Consider the following 22486-nt stretch of genomic DNA (forward strand, 5'->3'; position numbering starts at 1 on the left):
CCTGGGTTTCAAATCCCACCTGACATTTATTACCTGAGCAAAGCTGAGCAAGTTAACTAAACTCTTTGAGCTTCAGTTTTCGTTATCATAAAAAAGGAGAGGAAAGGAAAGAAAAATAGTGCAAAAAAAGCGGAGATTGGACTAATTAGGCCTTTATTACCTCCAATCTATAATTTTAGGATCCTATGACTGCCTATAAATGTAATAGGAGAGTGAATTACAGATATGTCACAACTTCATTATAAATAGATACCCAGGGCTCATGGAAGAAAAGACTGTTTTTACTCTCCAGAGAAGGGAGCCTGCCATCTCTGAATGCTGCACTATATTAAGTTTGTTTTAGCAGGTTCTCATGTAGAATGAAGCACTTTTAGATTTTCTTGCCCTTTTAAGTCTTAGCTCCTAAACAGCTGCAGCAGTGTGATGAAGCAAATAAGTAGATTCTCAAATGCATCTGTGGAAGGAATTCCTAATAATAAAAGTCATCAGACTGTAGCCCAGTATCCCGAGCTGGGTGATGGAAGATCCCTGGCTAGGGTATTTATTAACAGCACCACCCATCCTATAGGAAAGAGTCCTGGTCTGGCCAGCATTAGAGAAGTTTGTAAAAAGAGCCTCATGAGGTATTCCCATCATAGACTCTGGTTGGCTAATCTATAAATACATGACATTTGGACACAAACAGTAAGGTTTTAATACTAAGAGATAAACAACAAATCTTACCTGAAAAATGCCAGAGGATGTCTGGAGCCACTGTCTTTGAGAAAGTAAAGGTGTAAATTGGCTGCATGCTGTTTCCCACTGAGTTACACCACGTTGGACTTTCTAGAAAAAAGAGAATCTTCCAAGAATCAATATAATGTAGAAGCAAAAAAACCAAGCAAAACAAGCTTGAAAATTCCATCATACTAAGGCAAACAAATATCTTTTGGCAAAGGGATCACTTAAAATTGGGGCCAAGAAGCTCACCTCTCAATATTCATCTCTCTAGTGACAAGGTAGCTATCTTTGGAATAACTGGCAGAAACTAAGGAAGTTCATCAGTAAAGGAAAGGATTGTAAGGGAAATAAGACCTAAAAAATTAACAATGATAACTTACATTTAAATAGAATTTCAGTTATGAAGCACTTGAGAGAGACAAACATTTTTTCACATAATCTTCAAAACAACCCTGGGATACAGCCACCATATGTATTATAATAAATAAGACACAGAAAATGGACATTTCAATACTTTCTAAATGTTCATTGATTTCAATGCTAATTATCAGAAGTACTTCAAAATTTAGTTAATGTAAATTGCTACCAGCTACAAATGGAACAGAACTTCAGATAACTTACATTTATTAAGAGCCATTAAGAACATGAAAAAAATTTACACTAGGACAAAAAGTGGATATGTGACAACTTGGAGAATGGAAAGCCATACTTTTCAAGGAAGTATTTTAATAGGAATGAAATTTCCAAGTCAAAAGTAATTAGTACGAAAAATAATTCATGCTTGTCAATTTATAACAAAACCAGTTAACTAAATGTGATCACTTTCAGAGTTTCGCACAAAATATTTCTTTTGAATGTTACAGGTAAAACATAGGCAAAGTGGAAAAAGAGAAGGATACAAAGTTGATACAAAATTAAAAGAGAAGAACTAGATCATTGCACACAGTAATAGTATTTTAACAATGATCAACTACGAAAGACTTGACTATTCTGACCAAAATGATCCAAGATTATTCCAAAGAACTCATAATGAAAAAATGCTATCCACTTTCTGAGAGAAAAGTATGTGCAAACTTAAGTATAATTTTCTTATTCTCTTTACTTTTTTTTGCTTTCTAAAAATAAGGCTAATATGAAAATGCCTTGCCTGATTTCATAGGCATAATGTTATTTTACTTGCCCTTTTAGTAGATAGGGGTAGAAGGGAAGAGAATATGCAACTCAAAGAAAATAATATTTAAAAATGAGTAAGGTTAGAAAATTTACTTCATGATTACCCTATTCTCATACTTCTTCCTTGGAACCATGAACTAGTTCAACTATTCAGGAACCCAATTTGGAACTATCCCCAAAAAGCTATTAAACTTTTGCCCAGCAATATCCACTACTGGATCTATACACTGAAGAGATCAAAGAAAGAGGAAAAGACCCAATATGCAAAAATACTTATACCAGGTCTTTTTGTGGTAGAAAAGAATTAGAAATTAAAGGTATGCCCATTATTTCGGGAATGGCTTAACAAGTTATGGTATGTGAATGTGATGGAATATCATTGCACTGTCAGAAATAACAAAGAGGATGGTTTCAGAAAAACCTGGAAAGACTTGTATGGACTAATACAATGTAATATAATCAGAATCTGGACAAGTTATATAATAATAATAACATAAAGATATGAACTCTGAAAGACTTGATAACTGATCAATACAATAACCAACCACAACTCCAAAGAACTCATGATAAAACATGCTATAGAGAACTGATAATCTTAAGATTACAAATTGAAGAGTGTAAAATTGTTTGCATTTTTGTTTTTCTTCTCAGGTTATTTTTACCTTCTGAATCCATTTCTACCTTAGCAACAACAACAACAACAACAACAAAAATCGGTTCTGCACACATATATTGTATCTAGGATATAGTATAACATATTTAATATGTATGGGAATGCCTGCCATCTAGGGGAGAGGGTGGAGGGAAGGAGGGGAAAATTTGGAACAGAAGGGAGTACAAGGGATAATGTAAAAAATTACCTATGCATATGTACTGTCAAAAAAAAAAAAGTTATAATTATAAAATTAATTAAAAAAAAAAAAAGAAGCTAAGAGAGAAAGGAGTTCTTAAGGCCTCTATCTATACTCCCCAATTGAGGATGTTAGGAGAACCAGATTAAAATATAATTGGGAAATATTCAATAAAATAAATAAAAAATGCAATCGAATATAAAAAATAATTTTAAAAAAGATTACAAACTGAAGCATATAGTTTTTCATTTTTTTAAATGTAGCTAATATGGGAATTTTTTTGCACAATTATACTTATTTGTAATATATTTTTCTTGCCTTCTTAATAAATGGAGAAGTGGAGATGGGGAGAGATAATTTAGAACAGAAAATTGAAGGAAAAAGAAGAAGAAAAGCATTACTATCTCTGCAGGGTCTTTAAGGATTAAATACCTCTCAAGCTGACAATACTCCCCAAACTAATCTATTTATTTAGTGCTATACCAATCAGACTCCCAAGAAACTATTTTAATGACCTAGAAAAAATAACAACAAAATTCATATGGAAGAATAAAAGGTCGAGAATTGCAAGGGAACTAATGAAAAAAAAGTCAGAGGAAGGTGGTCTAAGTGTACCTGATTTAAAGCTATATTATAAAGCAACAGTCACCAAAACAATTTGGTATTGGCTAAGAAATAGACTAGTTGATCAGTGGCATAGGTTAGGTTCACAAGGCAAGATAGTGAATAAAAATAGCAATCTAATCTTTGACAAACCCAAAGATCCCAAATTTTGGGATAAGAATTCATTATTTGACAAAAACTGCTGGGAAAACTGGAAATTAGTATGGCAGAAACTAGGCATGGACCCACATTTAACACCACATACTAAGATTAGATCAAAATGGGTCCAAGATTTAGGCATAAAGAACGAAATCATAAATAAATTGGAGGAACATGGGATGGTTTACCTCTCAGACTTGTGGAGGAGGAAGGAGTTTGTGTCCAAGGGAGAACTAGAGACCATTATTGATCACAAAATAGAACATTTTGATTACACCAAATTAAAAAGTTTCTGCACAAACAAAACTAATGCAAACAAGATTAGAAGGGAAGTAACAAATTGGGAAAAAATTTTTACATATAAAGGTTCTGATAAAGGCCTCATCTCCAAAATATACAGAGAATTGACTTTAATTTATAAGAAATCAAGCCATTCTCCAATTGATAAATGGTCAAAGGATATGAACAGACAATTTTCAGATGATGAAATTAAAACTATTTCCACTCATATGAAAGAGTGTTCCAAATCACTATTGATCAGAGAAATGCAAATTAAGACAACTCTGAGGTATCATTACACACCTGTCAGATTGGCTAAGATGACAGGAACAAATAACGATGAATGTTGGAGGGGCTGTGGGAAAAGTGGGACACTGATGCATTGTTGGTGGAGTTGTGAAAGAATCCAACCATTCTGGAGAGCAATCTGGAATTATGCCCAAAAAGTTATCAAAATGTGCATACCCTTTGACCCAGCCATACTACTACTGGGCTTATACCCCAAGGAACTACTAGAAAAGGGAAAGGGTCCTGTATGTGCCAAAATGTTTGTGGCAGCCCTTTTCATAGTGGCTAGAAGCTGGAAGATGAATGGATGTCCATCAATTGGAGAATGGTTGGGTAAACTATGGTATATGAATGTTATGGAATATTATTGTTCTATAAGAAATGACCAACAGGAGAAATACAGAGAGGCTTGGAGAGACTTACATCAACTGATGCTGAGTGAAACGAGCAGAACCAGAAGATCATTATACACTTCAACAATGATACTGTACGAGGATGTATGCTGATGGAAGTGGATTTCTTCAACATAGAGAAGAGCTAATCCAATTCCAATTGATTAATGATGGACAGAACCAGCTACATCCAGAAAAGGAACACTGGGAAATGAATGTAAACTGTTATTTTTACCTTCTGAATCCAATTCTTCCTGTGCAACAAAAAATTCGGTTCTACACACATATATTGTATCTAAATTATACTGTAATATATTTAACATATATAAGACTGCTTGCCATCTGGGGGAGGGGGTTGGGGGAGGAAGGGAAAAAATCTGAATAGAAGTAAGTGCAAGGGATAATGTTGTAAAAAATTACCCATGCATATGTACTGTCAAAAAATGTTATAATTATAAAATAAAATAAAAAATTAAAAAAATAAAAATAAAAAAAATAAAGAATGAAAATGAAAAAAAAAAAAAATAATAATACCTCTCAAGCAATAGCCATCTCTCAACTACATAAATAGGCATAATTCTGAATGAATAGCCCTTGCTTAATTTTGCACATATGAAAATGTGATTTGCCCAACTTTCCATTGTTTTAAAAACCTCAAAAAGTATACTACCATCATAATGAAAGTACCATAGTAGGCTATTTCTATATTCACTTGCTAAATTACCCTTCCCTTTTTCACATCCTCCCCTTCCACTTACTAGAGCATTAAAGTTTAACTAACACATAAAAGTAAAGCTGAATCTTGGGGACTTATAAAGATCACTTGGATTCTAAATACTTGCATGGGTTAGTTTTAGGAAAGTTTTCTTGCTCATTTTTGAGACCTCTCTTGAAAAACTCCCTGGAAGAGGCAAGTAAGTGATACAATGGAAAGACAGTAGCAGCACTAGAGTCAAAGGGACCAGAGTTCAAATCACCTCAGATACTGTTTGCCTCTGGGCAAATTGTATGGAGCACATAGTAGGCCTTTAATATTTATTGATCAATTTCAGAGATTATATATTTTAACCTCTCATTTTACAGAAGGCAGAATTATGATTCAAATTTGTGTCTTCTAACTCCAAATCTAGTCCATCCCTTCAACTATATCGCAAGGGAACCAAACCCTTCAACTATATCGCAAGGGAACCAAACAGACAAAAAGTGGGCAGTGAAGGAAGACTATTATGGTCCCTAAAACAAGTTTTTGTCTAATTTTCACAGTTATCCTCACGATTAGCACAATTAGGGCTCACTTTTGTAATGGGACTGCCTAATTTCTATACCACCAAATAACTCCAATAAAACAGGTTGCTTATTTGTTACATTTAGCATCTGACAAATATATCTGTTCTGTATCTCAAAAGAACAGGTTATTAGAACCAGTTACTTTACTCAAAAGTATCAGTCCTGGGAGACTGGGTAAATGATTCTACAGAGTAGAAACATTAAAATCAGAAGATTAATGCAAGTTTAGAAAACAAAAAGATAACCTGTTTTGGACATGTTAAATTAAAAATATCAGGAAGACATTCTAGCAAAAATATCCAAAATACAGGTCTAGAACTTTACAGACGAAGCTGAAGATAAAACTGGGAAGTCAGTTGCATAGAGGAGGACAGCTAATGATGATATTGCCAAGGAAGAGTGAAAAGAGGGCTAAAAACAGACTTGTGAGGAACATTCACATAAAGGGGTTAAAACAAGGGAAAGGAAACATAGAAGGACAAAGAGGAGTGATTAGAGAGGCAGTAGGAAAACTGGAAGTGTTACTTCTGAAGGCCAAGGGAAGCAAGTGTGTTAAGCATATTGAGTAGAAAGAGAAAATAATATTAATGTTAATGTTAATTAAATAATTATAATAATAATAGCTAATATTAAAATAGCACCTTAAAGTTTGTAAATCATTTTACATATTCTCACTTAATATAATCGTGTAAGAGAGGTGATTTATCATCATCCCCATTTTACTTATCAGAAAGCTGAGGTCTAAAACATTAAGTGACTCATCAAGGCTCACAGTTATTAAATGTATGTGATGGGATTTGAACCTGGATCTTTCTAACTATTGGTCCAGCACTCTGAACTAACATATTCAGATATAATGATACCAGAGTATCATTAATATCAAAAATTCACAATGGTCAAGGAGGATTAAAAAAAAAAAAAAAACAATGAACTTGGAAATTCGGGGATAACTGATGACCTTTGATACACTAGTTTCAGTATGGTGAGGAAGTACCAGGTGTGGCCAAATTTTTCAACAAGTTTAAGAAAATGAATGAGACAAGTTAAAAGAGAAAGAGAGGTGTTCTTAACATTGAGAAAACCGAAAAATGTTCAGAATCAATTAGAAAGTAACTTGTAATAAAGGAAAGATGACTAGTGGAGATCCTAGAAGAGACAAAAGACAAAGATGGAGGGATTACCCTTAGTGAAGAGCAAATTATGCTAAGAAATTTTGAGAAATGGAGGAGAAACATGGGAGCCCACATCGGATGTCCTCTTCTTGGTATATGCTAACAAAATAGGTATACTATTATGAGGGTAAAAAGAAAAAACAGTGTGAAATATCTGCATCATGAAATGCAGTAGAGAGTTAAGACTCAAGAAAGATTGTTAAGAAGTATGTTCCTAGGTTATGTACCATATGTAATAATGGGCAAAATTAGAGTGATTAATATCATTTAACTTTAAAGAAAAAGCATGATAGAGTGGATAAAGGGCCAGCCATGGAGTCAGGAAGAGTAAAAGATTCAAACACTATCTCTGGGACACATCTGTTTTATAACCATGGGCAAGTCATAAAAAAAGAGTCAAGAGTGGAGGGGAAGAGGAGGTAAATGAATCTTACTCTCATCAGAATTGGCTCAAAGAGAAAATAACATAATATAAAGGTGTAGGAGGAAAATGGGGTATAGGAAGGGGGAGAAGGGTAATAAAAGAGGACATATTGGGGGAAGGAGTGATCAGTACAAAAACACTTTTGAGGGTGAAAAGAGAGAATTAATGGGGGAAATAGCAAGCGTAATGGTAATAAAAATTTTTGAAGCAAGTTTCTCTGATAAGGCTTCATTTCTCAAAGAGAACTGAGTCAAATTTATTAAAAAAAAAAAAAAAAAAGCCATGCTCCAATTGATATCAAAAGATATGGTCTATGCCCAAAGGGAAAATGACCTATAGGTACAAAAAATATTCATAGTAGTTCTCTTCTCAGGGCAAAAAAATTGGAAATTGAGGGGATACCCATCAACTGGGGAATGGCTCAATAAACTGAGGTATGTGTTTGTGATAGAATATTGTTGCTTTGTGGGAAATGATGAGCAGGATTCTCTCAGGGGGAAAAAAAAACCTCACCTGGAAAGTCAAGCAAACTCAAGCAAAGTGAGTTGTACTGTATACAAAGAAATAGCAATGTTCTGGGATGACTAGCTGTAAATGACTTTGCTACTCTCAGCAGTACAATCATCTGTAACAACTATGAAGTACTATGATGAAAAATCCTGTCCATATCCAGAAAAGGAACTGATTGTGTCTGAATAAAAATAGAAACATTCTTTTTCTTTCTCTCTTGTAATATGCTGCTGTCTCCAGAGACTACAGATTTCTCTCTGGGAGGAGATCTGCTGTGTCAATTCAAATATCTCGGACAGATTCTTCTTCTTATAGAGAGCCGTTGTCTCCAGACAGTTGCCCTCAACTCTGGTCCAGAGTAGCTATTTCCCTTCCTACAGAGAGCCGCCTCAAGTCTGGTCCAGACAAGACTATTTCTCTCAAGTGCCGCCCTCTTTTATCCTCCCAGAGAATGGGGGTGGGATAACACAAGGGCTTCTGGGAAAAATTACTTCAACCAATGAACTTGCTCTTCCTAAGCATGCAAGCTCCTCCCCAGGAGTTCACAGGGGTTAAACTCCCAGTAAAGACCAGAACTAGAGAATTGTTAAGTACCAACTTAGCACTTAGTAAGAACCTAATATCTCATTATTTCATTAGCACCTAGTAAGAACCTAACACACACACACACACACACTCTCTCTCTCTCTCTCTCTCTCTCTCTCTCTCTCTCTCTCTCTCTCTCTTTCTCTCTCTCTCTCTCTCTCTTTCTCTGTTTTTTGCGGGGGGGAGGGGAGGGTTGCTTTCATCAAGGATGGGCAATCCTTTATTTTTTTTTTCATATTGACTTTTATGAAAATATTTTACATAACTTCACATATGGCTTCTTAATTGTGGATGAGGATAAGGGAAAGAACCTAAAACTCGAAACAAATGTAAAAAAAAAAAATTGTTTTGACTGTAACTGGGGAAAAATATTAAATAAATAAAACATTTTAAAAAATAACCATGGGCAAATCACAACCTCTCAATGTTTCAGGAAATTCTCAAGATAATTACAGGTTTTTTGGTCTAATCTGTGAATGAAGTGTCACAAAACCAATCAGAGATTAGGTCAAAACAGCAATCACCAATAAGACATGACACAGGAGAAAGTGCAATGGGCTTAGAGTATGAAGGACTCAGAGTCAGAGAAGACTCTAAATTCTATTACTTAACTAGTAAGATTGATATGGCATGCTTACCTAAAGACAATTAAGTAGCATAATGGATAGAATATGTCTTGGAATCAGGAAACCTTGAGTTCAAACCCTAATTGAGACATTATCTAGGCAAGTTACTTAACCTCTCTGCCTCAGTTTCCACATCTACAAAATGAAACCTGACAGTCTTGAAGGTCTCTTCTAGATCTAATTAAATTATTTTATAACCTCATAATTCCTTCACCTGTAATATATATATATATGCATATATATACATATATACTTGGCACTATCAATTTTACAAGGTTGTTGAATAACAAATGAGATATAAAAGATTTTGAAAAGTGTTTATAAAATATTAAGTTATCGTAACTATTGTTTTTGAAATGACATATCCTTTTGTGGAAAAGAGAACAGATGTTTCCATTCAGACAAAGCAAAATTCAAATTTAAAGTGCTCTACTTTAACTGAGATTTGCAATTTAAAAAAAAAAAAAAAAAAAAGACTTTGATTTTCTTGGGTTTTCTATTTTAACTCAAAAAAGTTTTACCAGAATTATTGTGTCAGATATTATTTTCTTAAAAATTCAAATATGGGATAAGACAAACAGATTAGGTTTTATCTCCCAAAAAAGATGACAGAAAATGGCAAGAAGGAACAATGTGAATGTTTGAAAATTTTTCTGAAGAATTTTATCACTTATTTTTTCAGCATTAACAGAATTGTGTCAATATAATTTGGGTTCTACTTGGCCTTATTTCAAAATTTTTAAAAATATTTTAAATCAATTCTTACTGGGAAAGCCACCTCAATCTTAGCCTTCCTTCCCAATTCACTCAGGAATGAAGGAAAGAAGAAAGGATTAAATGTCTATTATGTGTCAAGGTCTGTGCTAAAGCCTTTACCAATACTTCATTTTATAGCTGAGAAAACTTAAGCAGACAAAAGTTAAGTAAGTTGCCCACAGTGACAGCCACTAAGAGTCTGAGGACAGGTTTTAATTCAGGTCTCTCTGACTGCAGGTAACAGTTATCTACCCAGTCTTACAGCCATAACTCTAGCCCTGACACACACGTGTGCCAAAATTAAAACAAGGTAACTCTTCCCTTCTACTTTGTAATATTAAGTTACAAAAACCATGTTCTTTAGTTAAGAGTAGCTTACATTTATATGACTTACTTAAAGGCTTAAAAATGCTTTGTATACATCAGTCCATTTAAACATCATCATATAAAGTATCATTATTACCATTTTACAGATTTAAAAAAGAGGCTAAAAGATGTCAGGAAAAAGTGTTACAAAGCTAGTCAGCCAGGACACAAAACCTTCTTTTAAGACAGCATATGCACTGTTCTTTCTACTATATAATATTGGTGTCTCTCTGAATTGCTTTTGAATGTGTCTTTTCTCAGAAATTTGCAGTCAGTCCCAAATGCTTTCTTAATCAAACCACAATGTTTAATTATAAATCATATTTTCAAAACTTTAAAGAACTCTAAAGATTAATGAATATGCAACCTTGTCAGTTTTCAAATGAATAATCTATTTATGATCAGATCATGATAATGGCAGAATCAGGATGACCAACTCAGTATTCTATAAAACCAAGCCTCTCTTTAAGATCTCAATTGAGTGCCTCTTCCCATACACTTCCTGGTTTTCAGTAATCTGAATAAAATCAATCTCTTAGCTATCTTTCTCCACTCCTAAGCCACTCATCCTTCTTATGAAACATACTCTACATTTCTTCATAGGTCTATTGAAAATTCATTTCCTTCATAATAGCTTTGCAGACCCATTCCACTTGGCTCCAATTACTACATTCACAGTTCTTTTCCTCTCACCCTCACCCAATAACTCAAATTTTACATGTGTTCATATATCTTTGACTAACTTATACATGTGTTCCAGCCCAAATACAGAAACTGGGTATTTTTTCAGAGTATGTTCTATACTCCTGGGTTGACATGCCAGTTGGATAGTTATATATAATGAAGTTAAGGCTTTGCTTTTAGTTGCAATCTGTGTGTCTCTTTGTGCTGAAATTCATACCACTAGGCTCTGTTTTGGTGATCTGCATTCAGATATAAAGGAGGATAGTTTTTGCTGCTGGAACCAGGAATAAATTGTACACAGTAACAGCAAGAATGTACGATGATCAACCAAAAGACTTGGTTCTTCTCAGTGATTCAGTGATCCAAAGCAATCCCAATAGACTTTGGACAGAAAATGCCATCTGCATCCAGAAAAAGAACTAAGAAGACTGAATGTAAATCAACATATGCTATGTTCACTTCTTTTTTGTGCTTTTTAAAAATGTTTTTTTTTCTTTTGCTCTGATTTTTCTCCCCCAACATGATTCACAAAGCAATGTATTAAAAAAAAAATTTTTTTATTTTTTGCTGCTACCAAGTAGTTGGTAGACCCAGAAGCAATCACCAAGAGGAGGATATGTAAAGGAGGATAGGAAAATATCTTCATAGAAATTATAAGAGAACTTTTCCGATTTGGTGGAATGGTCTGACTTGTTTATGCAATTTGTTGCTTTCTGCCTCTTTGTGTCACTGAACTGTGCATGCCCTTTAAAGCACTGCTTCTAATACTAGGCCTATACTTCAAACAGATCAAAAAAAGAGAAGGATACATATGCACAAAAACATTTATAGCAGCTCTTTTAATAGCAGGACTGGAAGCAAAGGGAATGTCCATCAATTGAGTAATGGCTGAACAAAATGTTTATGAATGAATTAAAATATTTTTGTGCATAAGAAATGACCAAAGGGACAGTTTCAGAAGAACCTGGGAAGAGATGTATGAACTTGTGCCACAATAATGTGAGCAAAAATAACAATTTATATAGTAACATCGTTAAGACAAATTTATACAGAGTATCCCAAAAGCTCATTTATCTACCTAGAATCACAAATAAATATCAATAATAAATCATAAATAAATGTGAATTTAAATATTAAACTTCATTAAGATTGGTCCTGGAAAAAAAATAACTTTATATAATACTAATGACCATACTTCACCATTAAGAAAATATACTGGCTTTCCTTTACTAAGAGGTGGGGGACTATGATAAGGCAACATTGAAAATACTATCAGGTGTGGTTGACATATTAATTAAGTTGGCCTTACTAAACTCTTTTTTTCCCCTTAAAATACTTATTATAGGAAATGTTTTGCTATAGCAGGCCAAGGGATATGTTCAAAAGTGAATGTGTGCCTTCACACCTCTCAGATTGGATCAGATGGTTCTGTGTCCCAAAGAGATCATAAAGGAGGGAAAGGGACCCACATGTGCAAAAATATTTGTAGTAGCAAGAAACTGGCTGAATAAGTTGTGGTATATATGTAATGAATTATTGTTCTATAAGAAAAAATGAGCAGGATTATTTCAGAGAGGCCTGCAGAGACTTGCATGAACTGATGCTAAGTGAAGTAAACAGAACCAGGAGATCATTGTACATGACAACAAGATTATGTAATGATCTACTGTGATGAACATGGCTCTTTTCAACAATTAGGTGATTCAGATCAATTCCAATAGACTTGAAGAAAGCCATTTAAACCTAGAAAAAGAACTATGGGGACTGAATATGGATTACAACATAGTCTTTTCACCTTTTTTTGTTTGTTTGCTTGTTTTTTTCTCTCATTTTGTTTCCTTTTTGATCTGATGTTTCTTGTGTAGCATGATAAATGTGAAAATGTTTAGAAGAATTGCACATAATTAACCCATACTTGATTATTTACTGTCTAGGGGAAGGAGAAGAGAAAAAAGGAGGGAGAAAAATATGAAACAAAAGGTTTTGCAAGAGTGGATGTTAAAAACTATTTTTGTATGTATTTTTTTAAAAAGCTGTTATAAAAAACAAAAATGAATTGTTCTAGTCATATAAAATATGCTTTAAACCACAGCTGATTAGAGAAAAGAAAATTAAGACAACTCTGAGGTATCACTACACACCTCTCAAATTGGCTAAGATGACAGGAAAAGATAAGGATAAATGTTGGAGAGGATATGGAAAAACTGGGACACTAATGCATTGTTGAGGGAGTTGTGAAATGATCCAACAATTTTGGAGAGCAATCTGGAACTATACCCAAAGGGCAATCAACTGTGTATCCCCTTCAATTCAGCAGTGTCTCTAGTGGCTCTGTATCCCAAAAAGATCATAAAAAAGGGAAATGGATCCAACTGTGTAAAAATGTTTGTAGCAGCCCTTTTTTTTGAATGAATGCCCATCAGTTGGGGAATGGTTGATTAAGTTATGGTGTATGAATGTAACAGAATATTATTTTCCTATAAGAAATGATGAGCAAGCTGATTTCAGAAAGGCTTAGAGAGACTTAACATGAACTGAAGCTGAGTAAAGAACCAAGAAAGCATAGCAACAAGATTACATGATGATCAACTGTGTTGGACTTGGCTCTTTTCAACAATGAGGTGATGCAAGGCAATTCCTTTGAACACTTCCAGTATTGTGATTTTATGAAATTTGCTTCTTAGATTCTGCAGTAGCTCCTAAATATAAAGCAAATTTGTTCAATTCTGCTTTAAATCATTTGAATACGGTTATTGCTTCCTAAGGGTACTGAAGAGTTTTCTACAAAGCATCTATCACTAGATAATAGCAACGGCAACACAATCAATAAAAGGAGCACTCTGATAATGAGCAGGAACATTTGCAATGCTGAAGTTACATGACATTTTCAGTGTGAATATCTTCTTCTTCAATACACTTAAGAGGAAAAGACCATGCAAAAACTGAGGCCAAGGAGATAAAGAAGAAAAAGAAGAGGGGCAGCTAACTAAGTAGGATAGCCCTAAAATACTACCAAAAGAATTACAACTTACACACTAAAATCATAACATTAGAATGAAGAGATCTTAGATGTCAATTGCCAAATTAATGGTCTTTTTCTTCCTCAATCTTCATACAACCTTCTTAACTTCTCTCTAATATCTGACACTAGAATACCTTCTCCTGAATACTCTTCTCTCCTCTCTAAGCTTCCATGACATTTTCTCCTAGTTCTCCTGTGTGTCCAAACATTTTTCTCTGTCTCTTGCTGTATTGGTCCTTCATCCATGTCACATTAGCTGACTAGAGATGTCACTCAAAGCACTAATATCCTAGGACCTTTTCTGTTGTCTTATTGATCTTATCAACTCCCCTAAGTTCAATTACCAGAGCAATGTAGATAACTCCCAGATATAAGCAATCCTAGTCTCTTGAGCTCCACTTCTATGTAACCCACTGCTTTTTAGATATCTTAAACTGGATATCCAGTCTAGCAGGTATCTCAAACACAAGTCCAAAACAGAATTGATTAATTCCCAAACTCTCCCCTTTTATCAACATCCATCCTATTAGGCTTGATACCAAAGTATCATTCTTTTCTCCTTACTTTCTCTAACCCTATATATCCAATCTGATGCTGAATCTTGTTTCTGCTTTCTCAGATCCAGTTTTGCCTATTCCTCCATATTTAGAATGCTCTCCCTCCTCATCTCTACCTTCTGAGTTTCCTGAATTTCTTCAATGCCCAACTAAAATTCTCTTCTATAGAAAGCACTTCTCAATCCATCTTAATTCCAGTGCCTTCTCTATATTAAGTATTTATTATTTATTCTGAATATTATGTGTATTTGTTTGTCTTTCTAATGAAACTGTAAGCTTCTTGAGGGTAGAAACCATCTTTTGCCTCTTTTTATATTCTTAGTGATTAGCAAAGTGCTTGGCACATAGTAGGTGCTTAATAACTGTTTATTGACTGACTCATTGACATATCTTCTCTACTCACAGTTACAATCCTAGTTCATTCCTCATTAGCTTTTATCTGGATTATGTAGCAGCCTTTTAAATGGTCTCCTTGGCTCATGTCTTTCTCTCTGCTCTAAATCATCTATTCAGCTTTCCAAATGATTTTTCTAAGGCATAAGTCTAATCATGTCACTCCACCCCAGCTCATGACCTCCAATGGTTTTCTATTATTTCCATGATAAAATATAAAATCTTATGTTTGATATACTCAGGAAATGATAAAGTCAAAGCTCCTACATCCAAAGCCTCCGAGAAAAATAAGAAATGGGCTCAAGCCATGGAAAAGCTCAAAAGGGATTTTGAAAATCAAGTAAGAGATATAGAGGAAAAATTAGGAAAAGAACTGAGAGTAATACAAAAGGAAATACAAAAAGCTAATGAGAAGAATGCCTTAAAAAAGCAAAATTGGCCAAAGGAAAGGAAGTACAAAAGCTCAATGAGGAAAATAATTACTTAAAAATTAGAACTGAGCAAATGGAAACTAATGAGTTTATGAGAAATCAAGATACAATAAAGCAAAACTAAAAAAAAAGAAAAATAGGAAAAGATGTAAACTATCTCATTGGAAATTTTTATGTTTGGTATTTAAAGACCTTTTAGTCTTCTTATACCTTTCTCCCCTCCACACATATTAGGATACAGCTACTCTAGCCTATTTACTGCTATGCTTTTACACTATCTCCCATGGCTGAACTGCTCTCTCCCCCCTCACCCTGGCCTCTTAGTTATCTTAATTTCCTTCAAAATTGACTTAAATCTCATTTTTTTGGAATTCTTCTGGGTCTCACTAGTTGCCACTGCCTTCCCCCACCACCCTAGATAACTTTCAATCAATTCCATATATATTCTGTATGCCCCTAGTAACTGAAATGTTTCCCCATCTGAATATAAAATCTTTGATGTTTTTATATATCTTTGTGCCTTCAAAACTTAGCAGATAGCTAAGAGTTTAATAAATGCTTGTTGAATGGTGACTGACTTTCCATTCAAATCAAGAATCTGCTCTAATAACAAAGGAACATAGATGTAAGAAGGGACCCCAGGAGCCACATCATTCCAAATTCCATATTTGCCATATGAGGAAACTGAGGTCTATGGTTAAGTGATTTGTCCAAAGTCACACATATTCTATCCTATGTAGCTGCAGTCAGGATTGAACCCAGATCCTCAAATTCCAAATCCAGCTCTTTTCAGTATTCTGGTGCTTACCTTGGTACCTTTTAATTGTCTTCAACAAATGACAACAATGAAAACAGCAGATAACATTTATATAATGCTTCAAAGTTTACAAATCATTTATATACTTCTTATCAACATCACAACAAACCTATGAAACATTTAGTACTGACATTATCCTTGTTTCAGATGGGTAACTTTAGGTAGAATAATTAAGTGGCTTGTCAAAGGTAACAATCAATGGTAGAACTAGTTGTTCTTAGCTCCCAGGTAAATGGTAGCAATTAAGTAAATAGAAATAAGGTAGAAGAAAAAGATAAACATTTTCAAAATCTCTTTTGAAATAACCCTTGAAAGGTTTTAGAGGAGGGAAAAAAGGAAACAAACTTCTATCAAAATTATATACTCTCAGGCTCTTGACCAATTTTAGTCTTGTAGCCCAAAGGCACCAGAGCCAGTCCCACAAAAAAAAAATTTTCCCAATGATTTACAAATCCAAATGAAGCAACTGTATTCCTCATTTCCCTTTCTGTCTTCTCCCTCATTTTCTTTTTCTCCTCTTCTCCCACTCTTACTCTTCCTTTTCCTCATTTTCTTTTAATTAATCCCCGATGTGCTCTTAACCTATTCAGTGAGCAATCTTGCCTCTTGTGGATAAAATATCATGAAGGAGGCAGTTTCAGAGAAACCTGGGAAGCCTTGCAAGAAGTGATGATACAGAACAGAGGGTGAACACTTTGAAAGACATAAAAATTCTGATCAGTGCAATGACCAACCATGATTCCAGAGGAAAAAATGATGTAATATGCTACCTATTTCCTGAGAGGTGATTGAGATTATAGCTTGGGATAGATATTTTTTGGACATAGCCAATGATGGATTTTACTTTGCTTTACTATAGCTATTTGTTACAATTTGTTACAGTCTTGTAGGACTGGCAAGAAGGTGGAAGAAAAAGAAAATATATATTTTATTGAAAAAAATTAAAATATTCTTAGTATATCAGGCAACTCTAAGACCATAAATTGTAGTTAAGTTGTGAACCTTCTACACTGGTAGAAGTAGTTTCTCAACAGAAGCTTCAAATGCTAATGAAATCAGGTAGCCATACCTGGCTACCATTTCCTTACATAAGACTATAGTCTTCTATCCCTATAAGTGTTTAGAAGAGCAGTTCATGCTTTTCATGAGGGAATTTATTTTCCTTGATTATGTATACTTGTCAAAAAGGTTTTGCTTTTTTCTTTTTTTCAAAGGTATGAACAGAAAATTAATAAAGCTTTTTTTTTTTTTAAATAACCTTAGTTTTCCAATGGATAAAAGAAAATAGCTGAGAATATTATTAAACAATATTTATACTTCATAAGTTAAGACTCTTGCAGTAATCACTATATATTGGACAGATGAAGAGGATTTGCATTCCAAAAACAGACCTTTTCAATAAAGAACAAAAATGAAAGTGACACTTTTGGTACATTCCACTTCACTATTACACTGACATTTGTAACTTGAATATCTAATGGCAATAAAAGTTTCTTTGGATGCTTTCAAGAAAAAGAAATAGACATACAATAAGCCATAAGAGTAAGAATGTGAATAGCTAGATGGAAGTGGGATTAAAAAGATAGTATGTGGTTCCAGAGGTTAAAACTAGGGATAATAAGGCTAGCAAGTTTAACTATTCTACTTTGTAGGGGTTTATGACAGGTTAAAATTGAACTAAATAATTTCTGAAGTCTCTCCTAGCTCCCAAATTTTATCATTAAATGAATTCAAAGATCACTATGAAGTGAAATAACTTTGGAAGTCTTCATGACAGAAACAGAACTTTAAATGGATCTTGAAAAACTAGTATAATTTGAATAAACAGAGAAGGATATTCAAAAAATAAGCAAAGGCATAAAGTGGTAGGAAAAGCATCTTTGGGGAACATCAAGGAAATCAGTTTGGATAAAGAACAAGAGAATAACATGGTAAAAATACTATTTTAAAAAACTACTTACATGGAGGCTAAAATGGAATGAGAAAGCAAAAATAGGAATAATTAGAAGACTATGGCAGTCATAATACAAATGACTGACACATTGACATAACGCTTTAAATTTTATAAGATTAGGGCAGTATTAGGGCAGCTAGGTGGCGCAGTGGATAGAGCACCAACCCTGAAGTCAGGAGGACCTGAGTTCAAATGTGATGTCAGACACTTAACACTTCCTAGCTGTGTGACTCTGGGCAAGTCACTTAACCCCAAATGCCTCAGCCAAAAAAAAAAAAAAAATTAGGGGCAGATATGATATATGATATAATCACTGGGTTTCATGGCCTTACCTTGTAACTTTATATCTCCTGGGTATCTCAGTAAGCTTATAATCTTATTCATTTACTCAACAGATATGAAGTGCCTACTTTGTGCAGAGAGTATTCTATGCTCAAAGCTAAGGGAAATGTAAGGTTGTTCCTGCTTCCAGGCAGTCTAATTTTGTAGTTTTGGAGGAAAGAAGCAGAGTCTATGGCACTTAGTTTAGATGAGGTAATTTTTCAAGAAAGCAGCACAGTATGATGACAGATTAGTTATCTTCTGAGCTATTTCTCTACCTCAATTGCTATTTAACTTTAAATCACAGGCTCCAGGGCCATCTCCAGTCCTGATCTATATCTGGTCACTGCACTCAAATGGCTCTGGAGGACAAAGTGAGGGAGGTGGCCTGCACAGCCCTCCTTCACAAATCCAATTCACCTGCATGCCATGGCACCATCTCTCTGATGGCATGGTTTTCTTCAAGAATGAAGGACTAATAACAATATCTTCCAAGCATTTTCTCATAGATCTTTCTCCACAAAAGTAGGTCTTGGAGCCAAGAAAATTTGGGTAAGTCGTTTAACTTGTTGCAGTTTGATGGCAAAATGGATTTAGCACTGAAGTCAGATTAGAGTTCAAATCCTGATTCAAACACTGCCTACATGATCCTGGACAAGTCATTTGTAAAATGGGAAAAATGCCTACCTCCCAGAGTAGTTGTAAGGATAAAATGAAATATTTGTAAAATTATTTGCATATTTTAAATAGCTATAAAAATGTTAACTAATAATATCATTAATATTATTTTTAGACAACTTTTTAAGAAGCTGCAGATCCACATTGGTAGGGGAAGTTTCCAATAGAACCTTAAGTCCCCTTCCTGTCTTTTTCCACAAATTTGACTTTGTACTACTAGATTTTAAAATCTTAAGAATCTGAAGCTGCTAGATTCATATTACATTATATAACACAATATAGTAAGACTTTAACCTGGGAGAAAGCTTAGAGAAAACTAATTTAATCCCACTATCTCACAGGGGAGTAAAACGCAGTCCAAAGAGTGACCTGGCTAAAATCACAGAAGCAGCGGATAGCAGAGCCGTTATTCCAATGCAAATTCTCTCCCTCCCAATCCCCAGCACTTCTCCCGGTCCCCCACACGATCTCCCCACTACAGGACTCGTTCATGGAGAGTCTCTCCAGTACTCCAGGCTGGCTAAGGTCATGGCACTGTCTATGTGAAGGGGAAGGGGTGGAAGACTAATCCTGGATTTCAACACTTATCAGTTAAATGGCTTGGAAGACCTGGAAGAGAATTTGGAGAGGGTCCCTTGAACCTCATCTCCCCTTTTATTTCTCAAGAGACGAACGAACTAAGTTAACTCAAGAATAGTGAAGCGACTTGCTTCAAGGTCACACAGGTAAGCAGTGAGTAGCAGGACTGTGCCTCAGTTTCCTCCTTTGTAAAAAGCGGACCTGGGCCTCGTTGGGTTTCTAAGTCCCTCTCAGTGGTGACTTACGTCCAAACCCCATGCAAAGGTCACACAGCTGCGGCTAGTGACGGGGACATGCACCTAGGGTGGCTGAGACCCCTCCGAGGGGACTGAAATCTTTCTCCTCCGGAGGAGCCACATCTAGGGCCAAAGTCCACACGGGGGATGCTGGTCTGGAGAGCATGCCTCAGTTTCCCCAAACCAGAGCCTGTCACCTGCTCCGGGCCCGAAATCTCAGTCCCCTCTGGCAGCCGCTGCCTCCCTCCTCGGCCCCCGAAGAAAGGACGCCCCTGCCCCGTACCCCAGGGCCAGCCAAGGGAAAACGGAAAGTCATTCCATCACTCACAAGGACTCGCCACAACAGCGCCATGTTCGTCAACAAACATTTCCGGGTGGAAGGGTGAATTTCCGGAGTTCACTCGCGGCTAGGGAAGCCTTTTCTCCGGCAGGAGTCGGGCGGCGCAAGCGCACAGCCCACCGTAGGCGCGCGTGCGGGTGCGCGCCCCCAAAGCGATATTCCCGCCCCCCTCCCTGCAGTTGCGTCACAACGGCGCACCCCATGAGTTGTCTTGGATTAGTCCTGCTCCTCTGCTTCCATAATCTTCTCGCAAGGATCACTCTTCCAGCACTCGAAGTCTATAGGCGCGCCCTCTCCCCAACGCAGACCGCCCCTTGTCCCACCCCAAACCTTCCCTGCTTTGGGACCCCAGCCAGCCAATCTTCACAGAGCCCCCGTTCGTCTTCCAGGCTCTTTCTCCCTTGCTTCATACACACCTATTGACTATTCCATGTTATTACTGTCCACCCTCCTCCCTTAGACCCCCACCCTCCATGAGAACCCTTCACAGCATAAAGTGCTGTATCTTCCCCAAACTGTTTCATAGCTTTGCTCACTCCCCTCCCCCTCACAGACCCCATTCCTCCTCTCAGCCTCCCCATCCTCCAAGATTCCCCATAAACCGCACCACCTCCTTCCCTCAGACACCCTCCACCGCCTTCTCTCCCTCCCGGATTTCCTCTCCCAGACATAGAGCAAACCCCACTCCCCCACGCCCCAACTGCGCCACCTCCGCCCTGTGAGCCCTCCTTCCCAGGGCCCTCTCACAGCCCCCCTTCCCCTCCAGGTCTTTCGGAGATATAGAAAGTAACCAGTAAGGTAACTTGCTCCACTGTTCCGTAATTTATCTAGTTGGAGTTAGTCACCTACGTCATTGAGAGTTAAGTGACGGGGGTAGCTAAGTGGCGCAGTGGGTAGAGCACCAGCCCAGAATACTGGAGGAGCCGAGTTCAAATCTAGTCTCAAGACACTTAACACTTCCTGTCTGTGTGACCCGGGGCAAGTCCTCAGGGGGAAAAAAAAGATATTATTGTCTCCTTTCGTATCTTCTCCTTCTAGGTTTCTACCTTATTGCCTATAAATATGGCCAGGTCTTTTCTATTCTTAAAACAACAACAAGAACTTTGTTGAACTTCCTCAAGTTGTCCTTCTTCCTTTCAAAGCCAAATACCTTTAAAAAAAACTTTTTTCTTATTCATCTCTTTTCACTTCTTAACTTCTCCAATTCTTTTTTCCACATTGTCACTCAACTGCAACTGCTCTCTTCAAAAAATACCAATCTCTTTAATTGCCAAATATGTTGATCGTTTTCCGTCCTCATCCTTCTTGGTCTTGCTTGCAGTATCTGATGATTTTTACCGCCCTGACCTCTCTCTTGATTCTCTTCATTTCTCTGGACCACATCTTTGGGCTTTTTGCTGAATAATCATATGTGTATTCCATATGCATGTAAGATTCAATATTTCCAAAAAAAAATCATTATCTTTCAAAATACAACCATTTTTCTTTTTCCTCAAAATTTTTCAACATTTTTACTTAAAGTTTTGAGTTCCAAATTCTATCCTTCACTTCCCTGAGACAGTAGACAATCATATTTAGGTTATACATGGGCAAGTATATAAAATATTCCATATTAGTAATTTTGTAGTAGAAGATTTGAATAAATTTAAAAAATGAAAGTGAAAATAGCAAAATTTAGTCTGTATTTAAGCAATAGCAGTTATTTCTAATATTGATAGATGTAGTGTTCTCGGTTTTGGTTTTCTTGGGGTCTCTGGGAGCAGCCTTCCTTTCAGTTCAGTAATCACCACGAGAAGCCAGGGGTTAAAGTCCAAATCCTTTATTATCTCCTTGCCTGATGCTGGGCAGCTTTCTGGAGAGCCTTTCAGACAGGAGAGGAAGCTGCCACCCAGAGCCTGACGGAAGGTGGAAATGAATCTGTCTCCCTGGCTCCAAGAGCTTCTAGTGAGCTTGTCTTCTGTGGTTCTCAGTCCCTGCTTATATGCTCCACACTGAGTATAAACCAATTATTATATCACCAGGAAACCATTATTTGTTATAAGACTAAATCAATCATACTGAACTTAGAGAACTATTAAGCACCATGCTAAATTAGATAACCATAGTCTCATCAATTCCACTTAGTACATTGTAAGAATCCTTGTTTCAAGTTCAGAGTTCTGGCCCATAACAGATAAAGGTAGATAGTATACTTTATCATTAGTCATTTGGGTTTATTCTGAATCATTTTATTGTTGAGAATAAGACATGTGCAGTTCTTCATCAAACAATATTGCTGGTTAT

The 22486-nt window shown here is 36.0% G+C and overlaps 1 protein-coding gene across 2 annotated transcripts in view; it reads right to left on the reverse strand.

The window, feature by feature from the left end:
• UQCC1 (ubiquinol-cytochrome c reductase complex assembly factor 1) overlaps positions 1 to 20332 on the reverse strand; it is a 130987-nt gene extending 110655 nt beyond the window's left edge. Inside the window, exons 1-2 of one of the 2 annotated variants that reach the window (XM_074292485.1) lie at positions 20192 to 20332; positions 724 to 825 (exon numbers count right to left, since the gene is read on the reverse strand). In XM_074292485.1, coding sequence (XP_074148586.1) covers positions 724 to 825; positions 20192 to 20215 — 126 coding nt within the window. In that variant the 5' untranslated portion in view covers positions 20216 to 20332. Of the gene's footprint in view, positions 1 to 723; positions 826 to 20146 lie in introns of both variants that reach the window. The other variant, XM_074292484.1, reaches the window with a different exon arrangement.
• Between the last annotated feature and the right edge of the window lie 2154 nt (positions 20333 to 22486).

The sequence above is a fragment of the Sminthopsis crassicaudata genome, chromosome 2, assembly GCF_048593235.1.
Source record: "Sminthopsis crassicaudata isolate SCR6 chromosome 2, ASM4859323v1, whole genome shotgun sequence".
Classification (NCBI taxonomy): Eukaryota; Metazoa; Chordata; class Mammalia; order Dasyuromorphia; family Dasyuridae; genus Sminthopsis; species Sminthopsis crassicaudata.